At 41.1% G+C, this 27,219-nt stretch overlaps 1 protein-coding gene across 1 annotated transcript in view; it reads left to right on the top strand.

The window, feature by feature from the left end:
* PDZD8 (PDZ domain containing 8) overlaps window positions 1-27,219 on the top strand; it is a 65,747-nt gene that overhangs the window by 14,746 nt on the left and 23,782 nt on the right. The window contains exons 2-3 of the mRNA XM_045853744.1: window positions 7,350-7,475; window positions 13,768-13,870. Coding sequence (XP_045709700.1) covers window positions 7,350-7,475; window positions 13,768-13,870 — 229 coding nt within the window. The remainder of the gene's footprint in view (window positions 1-7,349; window positions 7,476-13,767; window positions 13,871-27,219) is intronic.

Below are 27,219 nucleotides of genomic sequence, written 5' to 3'. Positions count from 1 at the left end.
AGGGTAAAAAATTGGGACAACAATTAATAGCTTAATTAATAAAATATTTTTTTTTAAGATTCAGATCCACATATGAGAATGCTTAGCTACTCTTACAGGTGTAAAATTTAATTATATATATTTTTAAATGTTACCAAAGTTATTCACATTTTAAAATTAAATGTTTTTTTTTCTTTTAAAGTTTTAATAAGTATACTAATCATAAAGATTTGGCTCAATGAATTTTTACAGAGGGAACAGAGCAGCGTTTAGAACAAGCACTAGAACATCGCCAAGAACCGGGAAGGCCCTCTTGCCACCCACGCACTGCCTCGTCCCTGCCCCGCCTAAGAGGAGCTCCTGTCCTGACTTCTGCCACCGCTGCTTTTGAGTTTCTTCCTTTTTCTTGCCTCTTTTCGAGCTTTACATAAATCAAGTCCTGCTGAGTGCACCATTGTTTTCCTAGCTTTTTTAGTTAATGATACGTTTGTGAGATTAGTCCATGTTTACTGTGTATAGATGCAGTTGATAAATTAATTGTGTATAAATATGGTTTATTATATTTGCTGTAGAGTGTTTCAATGTGAATGCACCTCAGTTTATTCCATCTGTTATTGATGGGCAATTGGGTTAGTGCTGTTATGAATATTCTTTTTGGGGTTGACACTGGTTAACAAAATGATGCAGGTTTCAGGTATGAATATTTTTACACAAATCTTTTGGTGAACATTTGTCCACATTTCTGTTGGATATGTCTAGGAGTAGGATTGTTGGATCATTGGTTATGCATCTGCTCAGGTGTAGCAGATACTGCAACACAGTTTTCAAAGGAGTTGTAATAGCCTGTAGTAGCAGTTTCTCATCCTCTTTAACACTTGGTATAGTCTGTCTTTTCGTTTGAGTTAATGCACAGAGTTTAAAAATCAGATTGAAAAATCAAATACTACAGAAGGACTTAAAATGAAAATCAGCAATTACTTTTAAACCCTCTGCTTCCCTCCCCTAAATCACACTCTTCAGAAGCAACCATTTGTATAATAACTATTTCTATTTTTAACAACTTTTCAGAGGCAGTGATTAAGAACACAGATTGTGGAGCCACACTGCCGCTCTTACCTTGGCTTTCCCACGTACAGCTTGTGTAACCTGGAGCAAATTATTTAACCTCTGTGTGTCTCAGTTTCTTCATCTACGCAATGGGGGCTAATTGGAATACCTATATCGCGGAATTATTGTGAGAATGAATGCACGTAAAGCCTTTCGCATGGAAGGTACTCACTGAATGTTAACTACTCTAATTAATCATGGTGTCACCTCTGTATTGTTCAACAGCGTCATCCAGCTGTTCTTGACGCAGCAACTTTGCACATTGTCTCTTGGTTGACTTCCTGCCAAGACAGATGAGGATTTAACTAAGTGACACTTTCTCTCCTTCCCTTCTGCCTTTACCCAATCCAGCTGTATCACTATTTTCATTTCATTCCTTGAACTACATCCTTATTTGTAAATAACTGATGACATTTATGTTCTGTTTAGAGTTAAATCTTCCTCGACTGGTCTATTATTTACATTACAATGAAGTCTATGTCGTTTTTAATTGCTGATCTGCCAAAGATGCAGATTCATGTTTTCTTCTCTGTATTTCTGTTTCAAAATATTTGTGCCATTCAAAGCAGCACATTCCTAGAGTCAAGTTCGAATTTTTTTAACCCTCTTACCTAATTGCCTTAACTAGATTTTCAAGATGTGATTGGAAAACTAACCCCTTCTTATTTTTCCTTCTGCCTATCATGCCTGTCCCCTTTATTTCCTGGAGATCTTCCTGGAGCTTTCATCGCCGCCCCACACTGGACTCTTCTCTCGGCTTCCACACACCTGTCATCTGGGTTTAGAAGATCCCTGCTTTCTTGACCTGGAGCCACTGTTTTCTGGGTTCTTCTTCTTTCTTGCTTTACGCCTTCATTTTGCTGGCATGTGTCATGCGGATCTTACAACTCTTTGATGAGGGATGCAGTCTCCAGCAGGCTCTTTGTTCTCTCCGAACCTGTTTCCTTATCATGTGGAATGAGACGATCTGCAGCCCTGCGTCACCGAGTTACCGTGAGGGTCAAGCACCACAATGTATGTAAAACCCTGAGTGTCCTTGTCGGGGACCTTCGTGCTGGATGTAGCGTGTGATTGTTCCAGCAGAAACCAGGGTGGCAATCAAATCAGCCTCAGGCTCTGGAGTTACATTGGAGTTCTGTTGTGGACTGATTTTTGTCCTTCAAAATTCACGTCTTGAAGCCCTAACCCTTAATGTAATTATATTTGATAGGGCCTATAAGAAGGTAATTAAGGTCAAATGAGGTCGTAAGGAAGGAATCCTAAGTCATTAGGACTGGTGTCGGGAAGAGGAAAGGCAGCAGGAGTGCGTGTGTGAGAAAAGGTCATGAGAGGGAGGACACAGCAGGAATGTGGCTGTCTCCAAGGCAAGGAGCAAGGCCTTGCTAGAAACCAACTGTCCCGGCACCTTGATCTTGGACTTTCAGCCTCTGAAACTGTAGGAAAATAAGTTCCTGTTCTTTAAGCCATCCCATCTGTGGTACTCTGTAATGGCAGGGCTGGGAGGATAATGTAGTTTCCAATTTTGGCTTCAGTGTCTAATATTTGTGAGACCTCTCAAACTGTTTCCTATGTACAGTGTACCCATAGTTTGGGGGTTCTTGTAAGGATTATGGTAAGTGAACAAACACAGTAGTCCCCCAGCCGGGGATGCTTGAAACTGCAGATAGCTCCAGACACCATATATACTGTTTCTTTCCCTGTACATGCACACCTGTGATAAAGTGTAATGTCTTCTCTATCTTAACTCAACACTTACCACGCACTGTGGCTGTAACTTGCAGTTTGAGGTGTGACTGAAAAACTGGTGTAAATTTTTTTTCTCTTCTAAACAATTTCACACATAGAAGCTTTGTTCTTATATAGATCTTAGCAACCTCAGCATATGATTTTTTTTCTTTCCTTATTAAGCCAATAACTTTAACCTTTTGACTTGCAGGAAGCACTTTATGGCTTCCTTTTGGCATAGTCGATTTGGCAACATCACCACTCCCTTCCTTTGGGACCATTATTAAGTAAAATAAGGGCTACTTGAAGGACGTGATCACCGACCGGCAGTGACCACGGAACGCTGCGGGTGGCTCGTCAAAACTCGAGAAAAACATACACAGAGACAACCAGGTCCTGTGGGGAAGTGGGAATGGAACGGCCACTCTCTCTGGTGGGGAGAACGCACCCTGTTCCCCCACTGGAGAGGCTTTTTATTGGTTTCGTTTGCATAAGAATTCAGGTAAAGCTCATTACTCATTGCTAGGAAGTAAGGATCAAACAACAGGTAACAAAGAAGTCTGAGGGCCTGTTTTGAGTCAGGGTCAAAGAGCTGTAAAAAGCTTTAAGGAACAAACTTAACTTCTTCCCTGGACCCTTATCATTCAACTGAGAGCATTCTAAACAAAGCAGGTTTCACAGGATTTTACATATTCTTTCTTAGGACTGATCACCCGGGGAACCCCCCCTTTCCAGCACAGGGCTGCACCACCTTGTCATCGTTTCAGGCTTAAGTGGAGCAAGGGAACTAAGGCAACCAAGAGATAGGAGATTTTCTCCCAGACGATGAGGACTCAGGCTATGTCAAAGCCGAGGGGCGAGGGCCCATCACCCCCTTTTGCTGTAGCCCCCAAAGTCCTTTCTTGGGGGCTCCCACATGATCGTGCCTGTCTTAGATCATCCTCCCCCTTGGGGAATCTTACCCGTCATTGGCTAATCGACCAAGCATTGGGGACCAGTTATGGATGAAGTAGCAGAAGCAGCGCTTCTGCCAGGGAGATAAGCCTGTCTCTTTGGTGGCTTATGGTTCCAAGGTCGTCCCCTCAGCCTTAGCCTTGGCGGGGGGTTACAGCTTCTGATACCAGGCAGGGCGGTTCCCAACACTTGAATGCGAGCACGGCAGGACCTCTGCAGTCTAGCTGATACCCCAGAGACAGGGAGCACAAACAGTGCGGACACGCTGGACAAAGGGGTGACTGACTCACATCCCTGGCAAGACGGGGCAAGACAGCGCAAGATTTGATCACATTACTCCGAACAGTGCACAACTTAAAACTTAATGAGTTGTTTATTTCTGGAGTTCTGCATTTAATATCTTTGGACCAGGATTGGCCGCGGGTAACTGAGGCCATGGGGAGCGAAACCAGGGGTACAGGGACTGCTGCCTGTAAGCACGTTAACAGCCAGTGCCGGTCATGGAGACCACTTAATAACCTTTTGTGTTTCCCAGCCTTCACAGGGTCTGTACATCGTTTTAACAGAGCTGTGTTATTTATTATTTTGTTTCTTATTTAATCAGATAGTTTAACCAGACATTTACCAGTCAAAGCAATAGCAAGGAAAATTATTTCTGGGCAACTGGGTTGGGTCTTTTTTAAAATGGCTTTATGGAGATGTAATTCGTATTCCACACAATGCACCTATTTAAAGCTTACAGTACAGTGTTGTCAGTGCCTTCACAGATGTGTGCAGCCGTCATCACAATTTTGGAACATTCTCATCACCTCCGAAGGAAACGCCGTACCTTTCAGCTGGCATCCTCCTAACCCACGTACTGCCCCCAACCCTAAGCAACCACCGCTGTGCTTTCTGTCTCTGTTCCGGATTTTCATATACGTGAAGTCATGTAATTTGCGGCTTCGGGGCTTACTGGCTCCCTGTGGTATTTCTCTGAATATTTCTTTCTGCTCCTCCCTCTATCCCTCTTCCTTCCCCTCCCCCTGGCACTCCCATTATACGTGTAGGTCGGAGTACTTAATGGTCTCCTGCATTTCTCCTGAAGTTTCTTTGAAGCCCATTTCTTCATTCTTTTTTCCTCATTATTCTTTGATTTGCATAACCTCTGTTGAGCTGAGGATCTTGAAATTCACTAATTCTTTTCTTCTGTCAGTTTATATCCACTGTTGAAAGCCCTTTGGGTGAACTTTTTATTCCATTGTTGTACTCTTCAACTCCAGAATTACCACTTAGTTCTTTTTTTTTTTTTAATTAAATTTTATTAAAACTTTTGTGAACATATTTATAGTAGCTATTTTGGAGTCTTTTTATACAATCTAACACTGGATCATTCACACTGGCTGTTCGTGTTGCCTGGTTTTCTCTGGTCATGCTGTCCTGGTCCTTTGCAGGCCTCGTCATTTTTGTTGGGAACCAAATAGTTTATTTACTATATTATAGCAACTCTAGCTACTGATCCCTCTCTCCAGGGTGTATTACTTGTTTGTTTTTCAGTGATTTCCACACTGTTCTAGAGAAGTCCTCCCCTGCCGTGTTAGGTCTTAGAGAGTGTGAATGTGTGGGTTTTCTTCATCTGCTGGCTGAACAAACAGCTTTATCCCACTGCTTATTATATTGTTTTACAGTGGAATACAGTCTTCTGATTTTATAAGCACTCATGGCAAATGCCCCCAGAAGCATTAATAAACACATATTAGATTGTACTCCCTATAACATTGAAGTCACACACCTGTGAGAAACTTTATTGAATTTTAACTTTATACTTGGCAAGAAAAGTTGATGCATAAAACAGCTGTGATTTGGCAAACTTGGATTATTTTATTCAAAGTTGCTAGTGTCTTTAGTAACATTTTAAATTTTTTGCAGAGTGACAGAGTCAAATGTTCTCCAGAAGCCATGAGGCTTATATATTTAAAACACTCAGCTGCAATATTGTATTAACATGATAGATTTAGTTCCTAATTTTTTTCCTTCCAAACATTTGGTGTGAGTCTTTCTGAATCAGATGACCTCAAATGCAGAAACAATGGGGCTTTCTGTTTTTCATCTAGTTCTGAAGCAGAAGAAAAGCACTGGGCATTGTCTGTAAACCTATTTACTTTTCCCTAAAACGTTTTTCCTTTAATCCCCTTGTTTGGGAAACCATAAAACAGCATTTCTCCTCCTCTTTCAATACACAATATTTCAGTATGAATTGTAGGGTGCTGTTAGCATTTCCCAAGTGTTTATTTCATTTTTGGTGTTGGATTTTATTCATCAGCTCAGCAAATACTTGAGTCCTGAGTTGGGGTGTGGGTGGTGTGGAGACGTGTGAGACCAGGTCACCATTGAGATTCCAAGGCACAAAGGCACAGTGGCCACTGACTGCAGGGTGACCGGGGGTGAAAGCAGTGCTGTGGCCCGCTACCATCCGGACCTGAAGCCCACTGCAGAAGTGTTTGGGTTTGGACAGGCTTTGAGGAGTAGGGCGGACCTCCAATCGGTGCTGTCAAAGAACAGTTAGATCTCTGCCAGCTTCATGGAGAGCTCTAATTGGCTTTATTCACGAATCTGCAGTATCCAGTCTCAAAAACAGAGGAATTGTACAAAGTGGAAGGTTTTTATAGGGAGAAAAACGTTACAACAAGGATGTTTAGAGTGGGACATTTCAGGCAAGAACACCTTCTCTTAGGGAGGCAAGGGGTCTTATCAGGCAGATTACCTCACTAATGTTAACCGGGAAGTTGCAGATTGACTGGATTAAAATTCCACTCATAGGAGAGGCTGAAACTACAGTTGAAATGTTAGGAATTAAGTCTTGGTGAGGCCTAGCAAAGTGACTCCACTGGGGGTCTGTGGGTTCTTTTTAGCAGTGGGAATATGCATGGTATCTTGTGGTATGCGAAGGGACTAGTCACTATCAATTATATATATGTATATATATAATTTTTAAAAGATTTTATTTATTTATTTTTAGAGAGTGGGGAAGGGAGGGAGAAAGAGGGAGAGAAACATCCATGTGTGGTTGCCTCTCCTGTGCCCCCTACTGGGGACCTGGCTCCACAGCCCAGGCAAGTGCCCCAACCAGGACTCCACTGAAGCAGAAATTGAAGCAACAACCCTTTGGTTCAAGGACCAGTACTCAAGTCCACTGAGCCACACCAGTCAGGGTGCCATCAATTATTTTGTTTCCATAGCCTAGTGCATTCTGAATTGTGGTCGTGTATTGTAGGAACACTCTTCCATCTGGTCCAGAAAGAATCTCTGTCCTGCCCCACCTGAGTTTCAGGGCCACCTGGTGACCCTTTAGATTTCCTTTTTCCTTGTTCTAAGTGTCCTGCCTTGTCAGTGAGGGTATGGCAAAAAGCCGGGAGGTCTGGGTGCCACAGAGAAGGCACCGTTTACTGCCGGTTATGGGGCACGCAGCCAGCATTGGTTTTGCCGCGTACCTGCAGTACTAGGTGCTGTGTCTTGTGTTGTGTCCCTATCGGTAGGCTTGGTTACTGTGCTTTAAACGGTGGTGTTTACTATTCAGAAATTTAGACTTATCCTTCCTTTTTCAGGTTTAAGCCATTTTTTCCATTCCAAACCGTGCAAGGATTTGAAGAAGATGAAGAAGAGCATATCCATATACAACAGTGGGCACTCACTGAAGGCCGCCTTAAAGTCACACTGTTAGAATGTAGCAGGTACGTTCTCTGTCTCGTCGTTACCGCATTATGGGAAAGAAAGTGCAGCGAAATGCGTTTAAGCAGTACAGTGTATTATCGGGAAAATCTTTCATCGTAAACTTCATAAAAATAGTCCTTTCCAGCTTGCAAAAAATATATACGTATAAAAACCGTACTTTAGAGACTTTCTAACGTGGGGAGAGGAGGTTATTTGTTCAGTAATTCCCAAAGTTTTCACAGGCGCAATGCTGGGTTGGCATCTCTGACTTCCTACCTGCGGGGGAGCTCTTCATAGCATAACAGTTTTGAGAATTGTGTGATAATTGAAAATAGCCTGGAAAGTTGAGAAATCAGACTGGATTCTTAAAATTTCAGAGCTTTCTGAAGGGATCGCAGATAGAACCTTGCTCAGCCTTCTCACCGTGTTTTACCAGCCCCATGGTCTAAGCTGTGTCCATATTCTGAATAACTTATTACACTGGTCTTTTTACTTATGTCGACATAAGAACGTCCACACCGGTACAGAATTTTTTATAAATGTCTATTTGAGCCAAACTAACGACGTGCCAGAAGCAAGGTCTCAGATGCCCCAGAGAATGACGGTGCCGCATTGTCTTTTATATGCTGGAGTTAAGGCGGAGCTAAGGAAGATTCCATGAAGGTGGGAGAAAACGACGTTCCAGATAGTTTGAAAGATTATGCTGTATACTTGGATGCCCCTTGAAGGTGGCTGTGCCTCTGAGGGGTCTAAAAAAGGGGTTACCCTGGCATTCACAGGTGTGCTAACCTCCAGTACAAGAACAAGGGACAGGGCTGCTTAAGGCAAAGTCATGACTTCGTGACTGCCCACCGAGACCCTGTGAAGTTACTGTGGTTAGACTTACACGGAGCGCCTTCTTGATCCACACCTGTTTCCTAGCACTGGCTACTAGTATAACGACCAGGATGAGCTTTCCAGAATGCGTACCTAAGGGTCACTCTCTTACCTAATGTTCTCTAATGTCTTCCCCATTACTCTAAACCATAGACTCACATCTCTGCCGGGGCCTACATGCCCTCTTACCTTTCTAGCTTTTTTCTCTGCCCAGCCCTCACTCACAGTACCTGAGCTACATAGGGTCTTTCTAAGGCAAGAGGTTGGCAACCTCTTTCCCTAAAGGGCCAGATTGTAAATATTTTGGGCTTTGTGATTCACGTGGTCTCCGTTGCGACCACTCACCTCTGCCTCATAGCGTGAAGACACTCAGAGATGAGCAGTGGGAGGACAGCTGGGCGTGGCATGGCCGTGTGTCCGTAAAACTTGACATAAAGAATTTCACAGGTCTTGTGTGTCGTGAAATTTTTTTTTCCAATCATTTGAAAATGTAAAGAGCACTGGTAGCCCACAGGCCACACAAAAACAAGCAGTGAGCTGGACTGAGCCCGCGGACGACCACAGGTCACCCTCCCTGCCTCTGGTCTTCTAAAGCACCAAGCCCTTGTGTGGGCCCCGCTGTGTCTCTGCTGGAGGTCCGACCCCGTGTCCTGCTCCTGGAAACCAGCCTTCCTGGTTCACCTCAAAAGCTGCATCCTTAACGTGTCTCCTAATCACTCCACCTGCAGTATACTGTCCTCGTGCTACATTTCTGTGACACTTGGTTGTACCACTTATTTCATACTTATCACCTCTGTTTTTATCTCCAGCTCATAATAAAAGTGCTTGAGTACAAAGGTTATATTTTTGTACCTAATATATTTATGTCCTTAATAATAATTAGGTTAATTCTGACTATCTTAATAATGTGCTAAACATTTTTCGTTGTTTGTCTTGAATGACTCGTTATTGTGTACCATTATGTCAGAAAGCTGGTGGAAAAGGAGTTCTTTTACCAAAGGCTAAATATACAGTAAATTTTACAAAAGGGAACTTCAGTGTATACCAAAATGCCATATACAACAAAACATGGCTCTACACAAGTCTAAATTTGAAGTTGCTGAGCTAATGTGCTATAGTAAGCCTAAGTATTAAATATGTCATTATGATTTGTGCTAGTTATATTAATATTTAGAACATTTTTCAAGTGGCCTAAGTCAAGGGAAATTTTGAACTGATGCTCTTTTTCTTTTATTGAATTTCTTGTACATCCACAAGCATCAGAATTATACTTACTGGATTATTTTTTCCAGAATAACTATAGCAACTTCTAAACATTTGAAGGGCAGTTTTGCACAAAATTTTTTGACTCTGCTATTGTTAATTCCTATCTACTTACTCATCCACCCATCCCCAAACTGGTCAAGATAGCCTTGACTGAGATTCATTCATTCATCAAACTTAACCTGTTGTAAAGCTTTGAAAGTGAACTTTCCCAATGAGGAAAAAATTAGAAGTATTCATGGAAAACAAACTGTTTATTGAAAATAGGGGAGTTGTCGTACAACTGGGAACTTTATGCTTCCAGAGGCAACATGAAGTGGAAATAAGACTGACTTTCGAACTGGAAAGTGCCGTCTTTACATCCCAGCTGTGTACCCTTCCTCTTTGTTGTATGATCTTAGGCACGGCGGGGCCAGAGATAGGTAAGTAAGCCACAGTGCCGACCACCACGTAGTGAGTCTTCAGTAAAGGGAGTTTCTACAGTATTATTATGCCTAACTGTAATCCTTATAGTTTTTATTACGAAGGAAAATCTTTGTTTAAAGATTTTCCTCAAAAAGCTACATCCTTTCAAAAAGCTACAAACCTGTTCTTTTTTGCATATTTCATTGTAAAAACAGGAATTTGACTTTTATTAATTTAAAAGGGCCTCAACCTGTAAAGGGAAGTTCTTTCCTAATTATTTGAATTCGAGTTTTGAACTTCCCAATTAAAAGCTTGGGGATGGGCCCTGCTGGTGTGGCTCAGTGGATTGAGTGCCAGCCATCGAATGGAAAGGTCGCTGGTCTGATTCCCAAACAGGGCACACATCTGGGTTGCAGGCCAGGTCTGCAGTGGGGGTCTTGCGAGAGGCAACTGGTCGATGTTTCTCTCTCACATTGATGTTTCTCTCCCTCTCTTTTTTTCTCTCTTCCCCTCTCTGTAAAAATAAATAAAATCATTAAGAAAAAGAGTTTAGGAATGGAAACACAATTTTATTTGTAAAAATTGGTTCTAGCACTGTCTTTTGTGTTGAACTAAAGTCGATTTTTTTGAGTCACTGACGAATTCAATTGCTGTATTTGTAGTGCTATGAGGAAATGAAATTATTGTACACTGGTGTTACAGTCATATTATTAAGGCTATTTTTAATTTATAATTTACAGTCTTAAAGGATTTGAAGTATTTTACAAAGAAAACATATGCCATGTGCAGTTAAACAGAAGATAAATTAAATTAAAAACAACCATATAGAGAAGATCAATTTTCTGGCAGCAAAGGAAACTTAATGGATTATTTAGCTTTCCTTTTCAGATAAACTGAGTGTGTTCTTCAGGGGATAGGAAATTTGGCACCAAATTCTAGCTCAATTTGTCACATCCACCTTTATGTGACATTTTATGTATCCATTTGCATAATGGATACATTTTCTTTTCTTTGCTTTTCTTTGGCTGGTTTTTTCACCCAGTTTTATTTTTAAAAACAAACTAAAATTCTGTTTAGTGAAAGTAAAGCCTATAATGTTTTGTTGTGTGAGAGTTCTGTACTCCAAAGTGGTATATTTAGGCTATAATCTGTCCTAATTATAGACAGAAGATTCTAATTAAGGTCAGGTCTTTACTGAGTCACACTTACACTGTTCTAAAGCCTGTAGTTTCTCAGCAGCTTTTAGAATGTTGTTTTGTTTAACTGGGTTCCAAAAATAAATCACTTAAAATTTTTTTAAGGTTAACACGAATACAGAAAATTATAGAAGTTGACATTCTACTCTATTACCAAGAGTCCTGTCTTACTACCCAATTATCTATTATCAGCTCAGACTCGTAGATTTCTGTATTTTTCAATGGTCATAATTGTTTACTATTCTTAATTATTTTGTGTGTGAATTTTCCCTGAGTTTGCTACTGGGAATCCTTCAAACTGACTCTGTATGCTTTTGTATTGCTTATGTATGCTTCGTACATCTTTCTTTCCTTTTTCTTTAATCTTCATCACTTTCTGGTGTAGCAAGCTATTCCAGGTTCACTTTGTACCTTCCCTGCCACAGTCTTAGAAGCAACTATTTTACCAAAAGCCCCGACTCCTTTTAATAGAGAATAACATTAGAAATTAAGATCTGGGTGTTGCGTTGTTCATTGCTACTTCATGTATTCATAGGCCCCTTCAGGGGACAGTTGTGCATGTACATATATGCGATGCAAACTCACACATATATGCACACGTCTACACAACTCAGAAATCCGGCGTTCGCCTGACACTCCCAACTCCAGTTTATCCTAGGGTTATTCCTTGCCTTGCTTCTTCCTTCTTCTTTTATAGTTAGTTTCATGCCCTTGAACCCTGGCTCCAGTAGCATCAGCACTTTGACTCCTTTGCTCAGTTCTGTAATACATCTCAAGTAGTTTCAGAATTGCTTTGTTCATACAAATTCAGAAAACATACTTACTGGAAGGAATTAGGGGTTTATTTGCAGTCTTTACCCAAGATTAAAGGTGTATGGTCAAGTACTGTGCAGTCCCATGCTGCATAACGACATTTCGATCAGCGATGGACCCCGTAGAGGATGGGGGTCCCATCAGATTATGATGGGGCTCAGTATCACGTAAGAAATATGTGGTTCAGGAGCAATTTTTTCTCCAATGGGAACAGTGTCTGTGAGGCTTGGCGGTAGATTCCCTCTCGCTCACAGCACCCCAATTTTGAGTGCACAGATCACACCCCAGTCAGTCGGCCACTGACCTCTTTCAGCATGGAGGAGCCTGTCCCCACACCGCGTGTTAGAGGACTAGAGCCTCCCCCCCCAAGACCCAGCCTTTCGGTCTTCAGGGTGCGTGCTATACGCTCTCTGTGGAGGCGAAAGGTCCCCAACAAGGACAGAGGTCCACATCACTTGCAGGTATTTTCTCCCGTTCTGTGGATGGTCTTTTCGCTTACTTGGTGGTGTCCTTTGAAGCACAAAAATTTTGATTCCAGTGAAGTCCCGTTTATCTATTTTTCTCTTGCTATTGTGCTTTTGGTGTCCGATCTTAAGAAACCATTGCCTAATCCAAAGTTACAAAGGTTTACATTTTCTCTTGCATTTAAGTCTGTGACTTGCATTTTGAGGGGGTTTTTTTTTGTTAAATTTTGTTATTCTTTTTAAAAACATAAAAGTGGTGATATGAGAAATACAGGCTAACTGACAATTTCAAGGGAGGATTCCAAGAATTGTGCTTTCTTGTTCCTGGGTCCTGAAGAGGAATCTTTTCCCGGAGTTTGGGAGCCCTGGCCTGCGCACAGCCTTCTCTGCTCCGTCGGAAAAGCCCGTCGGCAGTGTGCTGCTCCGGACAGATGGTGGCAGCAGAGCTTTGCTGGCTGACAGTTCTCAGTGTTCTAAACTTAGTATTTTATAGTCGTGAATCTTAGTATTTTTGACGATAGGTTGTTAAGCACTGTTTAACAAGTGTGTGTGTGTGTGTGTGTGTTCCTAATTAAGTGCGTATGTGTGTTCATAAGCATCTATGTTGTACTGTTTTATACCTGTTTAACTTTTATAGAGATGTTATTATATTACAGCAGCAATTTTCAACCTTTTTTATCTCATGGCACACATGAACTAATTACTAAAATTCTGCAGCACACCAAGAAAAAATTTTTTTTGCAACTCGAACAAGAAAAATAGGTATAATTTGGGTTAATGCACAACGGATGTCTGTTGCTGTGTTGGCTGTTATCTTTTTTTTTTTTTTTTTTACTGGACACTCTCAGGGAAAAGAGGTTGGTGCTCCTGACTAAATAGTCAGGTACTGCATGTTTTAAAACTTCTTTTGGCACAACTATTGAAAATCACTACTATAGGCATTATCCTACAACTATTTAAATTCAACAGACTGATTTGAAGATCTATAGCTCTTGCTATAGATCTGTATAGCTCTTGTCAGATACCTGGTCAGTTTGTTTATTCCCTGTTAACAGATGCTACTTTCTGTTTGACCTAGCTGCCGAAAAACAGCCTGTCCTGGAATTTCACTTAATTTTGGCTTTACTTCACTTTTCCACTAGAGGGTGTACCAAGTATTTGATTTCATTTTTTCTGTTACCAAAAGTATAATAGTAATGGAATAGTTTATTACTTTGTGGTTTAGTGGTCTGAAAGGAAAGCTCTAGTGCACATCACCGGTATAACAGTCTCCCCGTTGTGTTTCCATACTGCAGGCTGTTCATTTTCGGGTCCTATGACCGAGAGGCAAACATCCATTGTACACTCGAGCTGAGCAGCGGAGTTTGGGCAGAGAAACAGAGGAGTTCTATTAAGACGGTAAAGTCAATTTGCACAGTTTCATGTCTGTTTCAAGCGTGTGCTCTGTAAGCATGCTTCTGTTAATATTTCTATATTCCTAGTTATTTTTGGTCATGTGCAAGTAATTATAAATGGCTTTCATTTATTTGTCCTGTTACAATACAGTATCAGTAATGAAATGACTCACATAAAACTATGTTGTTCAGATTGTTTGCTTGCGTAAGAAACTTAGTCGGACTAATTTTCCTTCCAGAACTTTGAAACTGTTTCACAGGTATAGAATTAGAAGTAATTCTAAACACCTTAGAAAGCATATAAATTCAGAGCATTCATTCATTCAACAGATACTTGGGAGTGCTTATGTTATACTAGACATTGTGTTATGTGCTAGGGAAACAGTTCAAGACAAGCAAAGACCCTGTGTTTTTGTGGTGCTAACACAGGGTAGAGTTTGGTGTGAGGGGTCGACGAGAGGGGCGGTGACCTACACATTACAGGATGGAGGAAGAACATAGCAGTAAATGAGTGAATCAGACAAGTGACAAAGAACATTCCAGAGATTGGCAAGGATGATGAAGAAAATAGGGCTATGGTGAAGAAGCAGTGAGTTACGACAAAGGAGACTCTTTAGATATGGCAATAATTGGGAAATTCTCTAAAAAGGTGACATTGAAGTGGGCTTGCCAGCCCATGACCCTGGAGCAGATGCCCAGTGAAATTTGAATGTAAGATAAACAATGAATCGTTTTTTTAGTGTGAGTCCCCTAGTTTTATTCTCTAAATCTGAAACCTTGTACCACAAATGAGGCCCTAACCATGGGGAGGAGTGAGCCACGTGGAGCGTTTGGGGGGCAAAAGACTCTTCAAGCAGAGGGATTGGCAGAGGGGAAGGCAGGGGTGTTTGCGGGACGGGAAGAAGGCTAGTGTGGCTGGGGCACAGTGAGTGAGGCGGTGGCATGTAAAATCATGCAGGGCATGGCCCAGTTACACAAGGCATTGAGTTTTATTATTTGTGGTGGGATCGTTTTAAGATAAAGAGTGACAAGATCTGGTGTACATTTTGTAAGAAATTTTCTGCCTGTGTAAAGAAAGGATTGTAGGAGGTAAACCTAAAGAGAGGTCAGTTAGGAGGCATTCGGGTGAGGTGTTAACTACTTCAGGTGGTAGCCAAGGAAATGGAAAGGAGAGAACAGATTTGGGGTATACGAGGCCTGTCCAGAAGGTATCCAGTTATGTAATATGAAAAATACACATTTATTGAACAAAATACAAGAAACATTGTGCATAGGACAATGACACCTCAGTCCCCTTCCAAGTAGGCACCTGGGGACCTCACACAGTTCTCCCACTCGCCGTCAGCTGCCCCATCGTATTTTCCTGAATCTCATCAACAGTGTGATATCCCTCCCCTTTCAAAGATGATTTGAGTTTCGGGAACAGGCAGAAGTTACAGGGCTCCAAGTCTGGGCTGTAGGAAAGCTGAGTCACCTGTGTGATTTGATGTTTTGCCAAAAAACTCTGCATGAGACATGATACTTAAGCAGATGTGTTGTCATGATGAAGCTGAACAATCATCAGGTGCCCATAGCTGCGGCCTTCTGAATCATCTGAATAGTTTCCGTGGAGGAATATTCAAGCTTAATGCAGAATTTGATGCAGATTTGTTGCTCAACTTGGCCATTTTGAATGTGACAGCCACACAGTACACACGCTCACTCAGTAGCATCTACCGCCCCCACTGACTAGTACAGTAATGTTGTCATTGTTCACACATGTGCATTCCAGTCCCCTTGGCTGCCAGGTTACATCGATGTCGCACAAACTGTTCTCATTATATTACAATGGCTGGACTTTTTCCAGACAGACCTCTTACTTTTGGTGTGTGAAGGACTTCACTTTCTGGTTTGTTTTTTGATATCTCAAAAGAGACTGTCTCCTAAATTACAAGAGTTTTAAAGGCTTTTAAAATATTTTAAGTGCTAGAATTAATAATAAAGAAAAACTACTTTATTCTCAACATGTTTGAATTGGACTCAGTTTTTGAGTTCTTAAATAAATAAAAATTGTCACTAAATATTAGTTAATTTTTTCCAAGGTTGAGTTGAGATTTTCTGAATGTTCTGCATAGAAATTTTAATAGGAATTATGATATGATTCCTGCAATTTGCATAAATCTAGTAGACTATTAAAGATTCAGAGCATTTATCAAACTGTTGTCTACAGAATTTCTTTTATTTTGCATTGGAAATTAAATCCTAGAATTTTATGTCTGAAGTAGGAAAATAAAAGTCTATGCCATAAAGGCACCTGCCCTATTTATATTTTTAAGAAGATTTAATATATGTACTAAGCATATACTGGAAATATTATGGGTTTGGTAATAATAAAACTCCAGGAGTGCTTTTGGAATTCCCAAACCTCTCTGGGGTGATTTCTAGTCTTTTTAAAGATAAGATCCATTTAGCACATCAATAATTTCTTGCAGGAATAAATTATAGTGGTATTCTTTAAAGATATTTTTAATCACTTAGGTATTTTGCTGTTTCTATCATTTAGCTTTGGGTGGCAGTATAGCCAATTATATGATTATTATTTATAGCCAGTATTTAGGAAAATGGTATCTCTTTTATATCTTCAGTATGCTGATGAATAGGTACTTTTGAACTGTACTGACCTAGCTGTTTTATAGTAGTAGTAACATGCCTTTTGGTATTTCTAGAGTGGTGTATTTTATTCTTCATAGCATTTTAAAAAACCACAAATGTCAATTTTTTAAATAGGCTGTGAGCATAGTGTCATGCTCTTAAAGAACATGACTGTCAGTGGTTATGCAGTATTTTTTATAGATGTCCCCTTGACCTTTGAGTTGTTTCCAGTTTCTTTATGCAGTAACTGTTGCGGACGTGCATAAAAACTGAGCAGTGTGGAATTCTTTTGGAATAAGTAACGTTGGTCCGGGGGGAAACACAGGGAGCAGTGAGGCTAGAGAGGGGGGGTGGGCTGACCCGCAGGGGAACCTGCGAAGCATTAGGGAGCCGTTGAAGACCTTGAACATGGGAATGGCATGGTCCGCACAGTGGTTTTTAGGAAATCCTTCCCCCTTCTGGTGGTCACTCATGCCTTAACTTTCTTTTAAGTTACATCTCAGCCAATTTGAAGCAGCTCCTCAGAGGAATAAAATAACCAGCTTTACGCTTTGTTCTGAAATACATAAATGGGTGAAAAAACATTGTTTTGTCCGGGTGTGAAATAGTCATAACTTGCCGTTGCTATTGGCATTTTCCGTTTCCCTTATTATATGAGATTAGACAGTTTTAATATTTTTAGCAAAGGTTAGGAAGACTTTAATCTTGTCATAATTTCAGATCTTAGCATATGTCATAGGTAGTTTTAGAGAAATTGCTCTAGTTACTAATCACATCTGGTGTTGAAAATGTCAGCAGCAACAAACTGTCTTCAGGCATTAAATTGCGTGTGTCTGAATTCAATAACTCTAGGGAGGAGAGTTAGAGTGTTCTTCAAGAGTACATAAAACATGGCAGAATAGGATTTGAAAATTTGGAATACATAAATTTGGATGGAAAAAAGAGCATCATTAAAAAATATGCTAAAATATTTGGGTAGTTTGGGAGCTATCTTTTTATAAACACAATCTTAAGGTTTAAATTAGTTCTTTAAATGCTGAAATTTACTCAGTCCCTAATTTCAGTGAATATGCAGAATGAAAGAACCTTGATTCCTTCCATATTTTAAATATCCCTTTGTTTTTAAAGCACTGTGATATACCTAGTCATGCCATTAATAGGGAAAGATCAGTAATAGACGGGAAGCTTTAGGTTTGTATTACTTGCACAAATGTTGAGTGTGGGGACGGAGCAGTTGTAATGCATTAGCTGCATGTATTAGCAAAATCTGGTGAGTGTGGCTTAAGCAGAAAAGAAACTTGTCTTGTGTGATGAGTCTTGGGTTAGTATATAATCAAGGAGCCTGACCCTTACTGGCTTTCTCCTCCATCATCCTTAGCCATGGGGGTTTCGTTCTCGTGGTTTCAAACATCTAACACACTAGGTGTCCACCTTTCAAGAAAAAGGGTGGGGTGTAAGACGTGCCAGAGGCATGCATGAGTCAGCAGGTTTTGTCCTTTCTACATTCTTTCCTGGAAGCTCCACCCAGCGATTTCCACTTAAATCTCATTGGTTAGAACTGAGTCATATGGCCTCCCCCAGCAGCAAGGAAGTGTGGAGAATCACTGAAGTTCTTCAGCCTTTGTATAGGTAGAAGGTAAGAGAAAAGGGTTATGAATGCCTTTAGGTGGTCATTCTACGGTCTTGCCACAAGAAAAGATTTAAATCTATTTGATGACTTTTTATTTTTAAGGGAATTTTTCTTAAATTGGGATGTCAGGGAATAGTTGAAAAGAATCATTTAAATGGCTTGTGGAAAGCTTACTTTCTTCCTTGTTAGAAATCCACTCAGGCCAGCGCCCTGTCTGTTATGTCGCTTGCAAAATGAAAGGGCACATAGGCTAAAGGATGTACTTGGTGTTTGTTCTTTAAAAATAATAAGGAAAGGTTCCTCCTGAGGATCCCATTAAATATGACAGCTGAGTTGCAAATAAACTGGATATTAGGCTTAAAGAAAAATTAGAGGGTCATCTTATAAGAGATGCAGAGTCAATACTGAAAATATGCTCACCTCCACGGAAACAGGCAGGACAGTGTATTTCATGCCGTTGCCGCGTGCAGCTTGGTGATGATAATCCGCTTCCCTTTCACTAATGAGCACATTTAAGGAATTCAGATTTTTAAAAAGTTTCAGTCCACGGTTGATATTTCAGTAGGAAAGGTCTAAAAAACAGCTATATATCTCTAGAACTTATAGTGTTATCAAGTAAATTCCTCAATAAAATTCACCTGACATATTAAACATGTTTAAAGCATGATCATTATTGTGTGTGTGTGTGGTAAAACAAACAGATCGTATAAATGTCACATAAAAACACAGTATTAAAGAGAGAGCCCCTGAGTGTTACTCTCCCAGAATTGGAGTTCCCTCACCATTGACCACCCGCTTGCTAATCCCCCTTAGTCCCAGACATGAAAATCGGCAATGAGTAAACGTTCTTTTCCCTCACCTTCTCTCCGCCTGTTTCAGCCATCCCGCCTGTGCCATCTATGTCATCTTCTCTATCATTATCCACATTGTCTCTTCATTCTTCAAACTGATCGTTTTGTTCTTTGTGCCATCTGCAGTGCTTGAGGCCATTTGGGGACAGGAGAGGACACCATGAAAATGAGCTGTGGGACCTCTGAATATGGAGTTCTGGGGTCGAGGGGAAGGTATTGGGGCCAGCTGGCAGCCAGCTGTTCTGTCTAGTTCTTTCCCTTGGGCTTCATTTTGAATAAGAGGATGGAATGAGTTTCAATTTTAAAAACGAGCTTTTCAATGTACATTTCTGATCCCGACCCTGCTCTCTTCTCCCAGCCTGTACCATAGGCTGCTCTCAGAGACTTGAAAGCAGTTGTTCTCTGTAAGAGACCACGTCTCTCCTTCTGTGGTTAGAGACAGAACATTAAAAACCTATGTAATTATTAAGTCAGTACAATCGCATAAACGTGTCACTATCAAAGAGGAAGGGGGAATATGGACTTCTTCCTGTTCGGAAGTAGAGCCGGAAGTAGGAACCGTTTGGGTCCTGCTCATCCCTTGGATGATGTACACGGTGGATGGGCGGAAGAGAGTCCCGGAACAGCCACGTGCTCAGTGTAAACAGCAGCGGAGCGCTTCCTGCCTCACGGGGCCTGGCGTGCAGGCACAGGGGGGACTGTGGTGAAGAGCATGAGAAGTCATGGCACTTCAGACCTGCCTGAGAAAGAAGCGAAAAGTCCCTGAAGCGCTTTCAGCTAACAGTTGGGAGAACCTATAAACAGTAATTTGGAACCCTTGATCAGATGGGTATATTCCTTCCAGAGGGTGATGCAGTGTCAGTGGGCCGTTTCCCATTGGCAACTGCTGTGAGGGCTTTAGACAGCGACTCTGTGCCCAGAGTGATGAAGTCAGAAGGACTCGCCTCCGAGATTCTGGACTTTACCTCTTCATTTGACTCAAGTGGCACTTTTCTTTCTCTTCAGTGTTGCTTCCCTCATTTTCGAAAGGATCTGGTTCTGAGAGGTAAATAATTTGTATCAGGCTTCCTTTGTTTTGTTTTTTTTTTTAAACATACTCTTACAATTAAAAAGATATTTGAGGAGATGATGCCTAGAGTTTGTGAAATGCTTTTGCCATATACAAAGAGCCATTGTCTCCTGCCTGCAGAATCTATACCTGTTCCATTAAACCCCATTCTTCTAACAAAAACTGGACTGTGAATGGTGTTCTGGCAATTAGGAGACATTTTGGGAGTGGCCATAGTGAAGTCGCTTTAGAACGGAGGCGGGGAGAGCTCTGGAACCAGAGCTAGGATCTGACGGGAAGGGCCTTCGTACTGAGATTGTACTGAGATTAGCCGGGTCCAGTTGCCCGAGACTGAGCCCGATTCAGAGGCAGTCTGCCTTATTATAGAACCCAGTGAGTCTCCCTTTACTTGCAGAGTAAAGCTTAGGGCAGCTAGTAGAGGAGAAATTGGTAGAGAAAAGGTAATCAGTTGGGAAAAAATATATTGGGTTGGCCAAAAAGTTTGTTTTTTTTCCATACAATGGCTCTAGTAGTGCTTAGTTGTCTTTAACGTCATTCAAAACAATTTTGTTAGATTGTATTGTGACAGTTGTCGTATCAGCATACATTTAAAAAATTATCAAAATTGGTGAATTTTTGTATATCCATTTTAATATTGAAGGTGGAAGAAAATACACATTTTTGGCATGTTATGTTTTATTATTTCAAGAAAGGCAAAAACACAACTGAAATGCAAAAAACAGATTTGTGCAGTGTATGGAGAAGGCGCGTGACTGATTGAACATCAAAAGTGGTTTGAGATGTTTTGTGCTGAAGCTTTCTCGCTGGACGATGCTCCACGGTTGGGTAGACCAGTTGAAGTTGGTAGCAACCAAATCGAGACATTAATTGAAAACAATCAATGTTATACCACACAGGAGACAGCCAACATATGCCAAATATCCAAGTCAATAAAGTTATTGGTGAAAATAAAAAATATGTTTTTTATGTTATGGCAAAAACCATACGGACTTTTTGGCCAGCCCAGTAATGGAGGAAAACCATTCCTGTCTAATGTGAAGATGCTAAACAAGCGTGTGGAAGGAACGGAAACAGCAAAGCTTCCCAAGTCACCTGATAGATCTCTCTCAAGGGTTTGGGAAACAGTAAATTTGACCGGGTGTAATATCCTGAATTATTCAACATCTCATGAGAGTAGGTTCATAAAATGAATATACTTATTTAGAAACCATGAAATTCTTCTCAGAGAGAATTATTTGTGTATTTCAGGTTTCTGCAAATACAGGAAACTTACAACAGCTGGATCAGGTGGGGAGAAATAACTAAAATTAACATGGAAGTGAGATAGCCATATAAAGATAAGTGGATGGGAAAAGTTAGTAATCTGCAGCTGAAAAGACAAAGGTGGGTGAATGATTAATGGAAGCTATAAATACAAAAAGTAAACAGTAGGATAATCAACAGAGTTACTGAGCAGGGAACTAAGTGTATGAGGCTATGAAGATAAATCTCACGTTTCTGATGATATCAGATGATAAATGCAAAAAGGAGGGTACTTAAAAGGTCTTCAATAACACTGCACACGGCAGACTTGCTGGTAGACCTCACAGGGACACAAATATGCTATATTTGTATGTGAATGTCCTGGGGAGTGCGGGGAGGATAAGTGATTGTTTTGAAATATAAATCTGACCCTGTCAACCGCTTCCTTAAATCTCAATGGTTATTTACAGCTCCTAGAATAAGAACAGATTCCTGATATGGCCTAGAAAGCATCCTCTGGCCTCATCTCTATTTCTTCAGCCCCACCATTTCTTCAGCCTCATTCCTTCTTACTTGGCATACTCTCCACTACACAGCCTTTGTACACGTGCTTCCTCCCCGCAGCCCAGTTCTCCACATGCGTACCTGTACCTACCCCCATTCTTCAAGTCTCTGCTTGTGCCAGGCCTTAGCTCGCTTGTCCTCAAACACTCCTGGGCCCTTCCCCTGTACTGTGTCATGAGAAGGCTGACCCTCTACTGACTATGTGTCCAGAGCTTCACTGTCAGCTGACTTGCAGCTGGGTTTGACCATGTGCAGCTCTGGCGGGAAGTGGGAGTGGGCTGGAGAGGCCAGGGTACTCTTCGCCTTCTCCTCAGCCTTGGACAACAAGTCTGGCGGCTTCTCTCTCTCCTCCCTGACTCCATGCCTCTCACAGGACAGGCCCACCCTGCTCCCAGCTTCTGCCTGATGCTCCAGCCCCTGGCCCGTACACACCCTCCCTCGGTCCTTCCAGCCCAAGGTCCATGTGAGCTCTGACTGTTGCTGATATTTGAGTTGCTTCATGGTCCCCCGTTTGGTTCTCAGTTCTTCCATCACTGAATAGACGTTTCCCTGTTTTCAAGTTCCCCTGTTTTCTGTTTCATCAGATCCTGACACTGCAACCAGTCATCATTCTTCTGGGAAACTTTCCCTAATGAGCATAAACCTCTTTGGTAATGCTTATCACAGTTGGGAACTCACATTTATATTTGTATGAACGTTTGATCAGTGTTGTTTCCACCAGTATCTTCCTTTACAGCATATACGATGATGGCTTTGGCTCACAGCGCTTGGCATTTAGTGGGTATTTAATAAATGTTTCTGGGAAGACTAGCTGGCTGTCTGGCCATGACCCTTCATTTACCCTCAACCCTTGTTCTTTCACGCATTCAGGTTTCAGTGTGACATAGTCACATTGCTCTCTTTTTCTCCCTTCAAGCTGTCTCTGATGTATGTCTTAACCAAGTAAAAGTGTTTAGGTTGAGGAAGTCCAGAGGATGAGATTTACTACACAATATTACCATTGTTAAAAAAATAATTTAAAACCTTGTTTTTAAAGTAAGGATTTAGCCCTGGCTGGTGTGGCTAAGTGGATTGAGCACTAGCCTGCAAACCAAAGGGTCACTGGTTCAATTCCCAGTCAGAGCACATGCCTGGGTTGCTGGCCAGTTCCCCAGTAGGGGGCGTAAGAGAACCACACATTTGATGTTTCTCTCCCTCTCTTTCTTCCTCCCTTCCCCTCTGTCTAAAAAATAAGTAAATAAAAATCTTAACAAAAAAAGTAAGGATTTTAGTTTATAAATATGGTATACAAATAATTATAATTATTTTAATAGTTCTTTTGATGTCAATGATAATACTATTATTACAGATATCAAAAGAACCTCTAACTCTATGTGTGTAATTTAAATAAAATGACTGTGTGAGCTACAATTTTACTTTCCTTTTAGTTTTGGAGAGTTTTCGAAGCCTTACTGATGATTTATTTAGACTATCTACAAATTATTGAATGTATATACAAAGAGTCTAAAAGACTCTAAAAGAGCTCCCTAAAGAACTTTGATTTCAAGTAAGAACATCCGAGACACACAAATTTGTAGGGACATTAGGCAAGATGCTTCCAAGTTGGCATTTTGGTGCTTGTTTAAGGCCAGATGCCGTGCAGATAGCATAGTGGTGCTCCTGTTTAATCATTTGCCATTTACAGTCTTAATCTTAGCAAAGGAAGAGAAAGATTAAAGCAAATAAAGCTTTTTTGAAAATGTCAGTCTTTATGAAAACTCTGGTTTAGTTCAATTTCATAATATTTGTGAATACAGTAGGGACTCGATAAATTTTAACCACAGATACTGTTCTATAATTTGGCTTCTTAAATAAGCTAAATGTTTCTGAGCTTTAGCAGTAAATCCTATGAGGTATTTCCACCCTTAAAGTTTATCTTGGTTAGAAATGAAGAATGAGGTTCTCGGTCTCATATTTCCTAAGTGTATTTATTATGATTTTGAGATACTGTGTAAAGAGTAGGAACTTTGGTTGAAATGTAGAAATAGCAGTGCTCCAAATTAAACAAGTGTGAGGCACTGTGAGGATGAGAAAGAAGAAGTGAGTGTGAGGTGTAGGCAATGCCAATGTGGTCCTTTCCTCCGAGGAAGGTAAGCGGTGAGGAAATAAGATCGGCAGTACAGTGAGCCTCAGTATCGCTGTTGGCATGTGAATGCTCCAGGAGTTTCAGAATAAAGTCCCGTGAGGTTCCAGTGATGGGGATGGCATTCTTCTGGGAAGATCAGGAAAGAATATTTTAAGGAGCCAAGGCTCACAGTGTACCAGGTCTGTCCAGAAGGCATGCAGCCACGTACTATGAAAAATAGAGACATTTATTGAACAAGATACAAGAAACATTGTACACAGGACAGTGACACCCCAGTCCCTTTCCAAGGAGGCAGCTTGGGAGTTCACACAGTTGTCCCAGTCGCCATCATCTGCCCCGTCATACTTTCCTGAATCTTGTGGACAGTCTGAAATCTCTTCCCATTCAAAGATGATTTCAGTTGGGAAAGCCAGAAGTTGCGCCAGAATCTGGGCTGTAGAGGGGCTGAGTCACCTGGGTGATTTGATGTTTTGCCAAAAAAATCTGCATGAGACATGATGCACGAGCCAGCATGTTGTCGTGATGAAGCTGCCCATCACCGGTTGCCCACAGCTGTGGCCTTCTGAAACATCCAAATAGCTTCTGCAGAGGAATGTTCAAGCTTAACGCAAAATCTGATGCAGATTTGTTATTCAACTCAGTCATTTTTAATTCGACAGCCACACGGTACACATGCTCACTCAATGGTGTTTACCACCCCTACTAACTAGTATAGTGAAGATGTCATTGTTCACACATGCACATTACAGTCCACTCTCCTTACATTGGAGACCAGTTACACTGATGTTGTACAAACCATTCTCATTGTATTAACAATGGTTGGACTTTTTCCAGACAGACCCTCGTATATAGGGTTTTGAGATGGTAGGGAGGACGTTTCAAAGTGGAAGGCATGGGGTAAACCCAAATAAATAGGGAGAATATTTGAGTATGTTTAGGATACAGTGTGTTGTCCGAGTTGGCTAAAGAATACAGCAGTGTAGGAAGATCATGCAAACAAAAATAAAAGCATTGGACCATATTATAGAAGTACTTTAAATAGCAGGCTAAGAAGTTTGCCTCTTACTCCAAGACAGTAGAAATAATGGGGGCTTTTAGAATGAAAGCGATTTCATCATAATCTGTCTTTAGACAGACTCGGCTCTGGAGCTTTAGTCTTAGGGCACCGCTTGGCACTATGAGCTTAGTAAAAGTCCTCAAACCCGCCTCATTCGTAAGTACAGTACTTTATTCCTCTTTAAAATGGGACCAGTAGTACTTCACACGGTTGCATAAGGAATAAGTGAGATTCTGTATATAAAAATATCTAGCGCAGTACCTGGCATACAGTAGGTAATAAATAATAGGTTTCCCAAGTCTGGTAGCAGATGGGTAAAGTCAAGAAAGAGTTGACGGAGCGAAGGCTTGAAACAGTAGAGGCGAGGGCCAGTGCAAGTCTGAACCAGAATGGTGGCAGTGGGAATGGGAAATAGAATCGGTGTGGCTTCGACATCTGGGAGGTGTAGGGTTTGGGGAGAGTGAGAAGAAACCAGAAATACTGGAGCCACGAGGAGGGAGGAGGGAGCAGAGGGCGGTCTCATTCTGGACGGGCTGGGTCGGAGGTAGACGGATGGTCAAAGGTCAGTGCAGAGATGGGTTGCTCTCCTGTGCTGCTTTGACCCAGTGTTTTCACGCTGTCAGTGTTGTTACTTGGAGCGTTAACATCTAGTAAGTTGAGCACTTTATTTGGGGTATGTGCTCTATTTTTAGATCTCTTCTTTGAGATAGGAGAAAAAGCGGTTTTATGATGAAGTAGTAAGATTCTAAGTATTCTTTTAAAAGAACTTTTGAGAACAAGTTAAGGAAGTGACATTAATAAAATTTACACATTGTTTTGGGTTACTGAGCACCCTCCACTATGCTGCAATCCAAATAAAACTGATTGACTCCGTCCATTCTCTGTCATGAACTAAAACATCCTATTCAAGGCGTAGTAGCACCTTCCCGCAGAAACCCGCTTAGCTAAAAAGCTCATTTTATGAGTCACACACGCGGAATCAGGATGCAGAACTAGGAAATAAACACGTAGGAAAATGTTAGGTATTGTCAGAGATCCTGCAGTCGTGTGCAAGTCCCTGCCCACGTGTACTCGGTCCTGCAGAAGTTAGGGGCAATAACAAGACATTATATATGTAATAACAATAGCAGAGGAATAGCAATTTCTCTGTGCCATTCATGATTTTAAGACCTTATATTCATTAACCATTTAATCCTCAAAACAGCCCCAGGAGAACAGGCACAACAGCCCCCATTATCATCTCCATTTTATATGTGAGGAAACTGAGACACACAGCGAGAAAGGAACTCACCCAGACCACCCAGCTGGCAGGTGGTCAAGACGGTCTGCAGACCCGACCCAGGCTGTGTGACTGCAGAGCGGATGTTCTTCAGTTACTAAGTCATCTCCATGAGTGGTAGGTTCTTCCACTTGAGTTCTATGCCTAGGAGCAAGTTATTTCATGATCTCTAAAATAAAGATAATACTGACAGTATAAGGGTTAAACGTTTGTAAAGTACTGAGCACAGTATCTGGCATATAGCAACTATGAATTAGTAACTGTGATCATTGAATGTGACCTAATTGCCATACTCCTGATGTTTTGTATGTTTTATTATTAATCCCCTGCCCCTTTTAAATCCTTCCTACGGCAAGGTGAGGAGGACAGAGGAATAGCTTCCTCAATCATGAAATGGTGGTGTTTTGTTTGTTTTTAAAGACAGGAGGCTTTAAAGATAGTGACTTCTAAGAACATCAGCAGGTTTTATTAAGGGCTTTTATAAGAAGGATGGAGATTAATTAGCTGCTGCTCATCTTGACTGAGGATAAAGCATGAACAAACATCTACATTTCAGAAAGGTTTAAGATTAATTAAGAACTTCTTAGGAATAAAGAGTGTTAATGTAGCATACAAAAAATCTACATATTTGTAATTAACAACATAGTTTTAGAACATCTGAGAAGGAGTAGTTCATGGTACTAAGCTGTTGGAGAGCCCTTGCACTCACCTTTGCGTTTTACTGTGAATGTGAAGTAATTGAAGGTACTTTAAAATGACAGGCTAAAGTAAAATGAGGTGGAAATTTTTGTTACTGTCTTCAAACAGGCAAGTGGAAAGGGCGGCAGCAGCACTTAATTCATATGTGCTATTAAATCAGCCTTTTTCCATAAGGTGTTGAATATTTCCTTACATAAATATTGAAC

The sequence above is a fragment of the Phyllostomus hastatus genome, unplaced genomic scaffold (assembly GCF_019186645.2).
Source record: "Phyllostomus hastatus isolate PE091 unplaced genomic scaffold, TTU_PhHast_1.1 phas_scaffold_1066, whole genome shotgun sequence".
In the NCBI taxonomy this organism is placed as follows: domain Eukaryota; kingdom Metazoa; phylum Chordata; class Mammalia; order Chiroptera; family Phyllostomidae; genus Phyllostomus; species Phyllostomus hastatus.
Note: the sequence above shows the minus strand (reverse complement) of the source record. Positions and strands in the feature narration are given on the sequence as shown.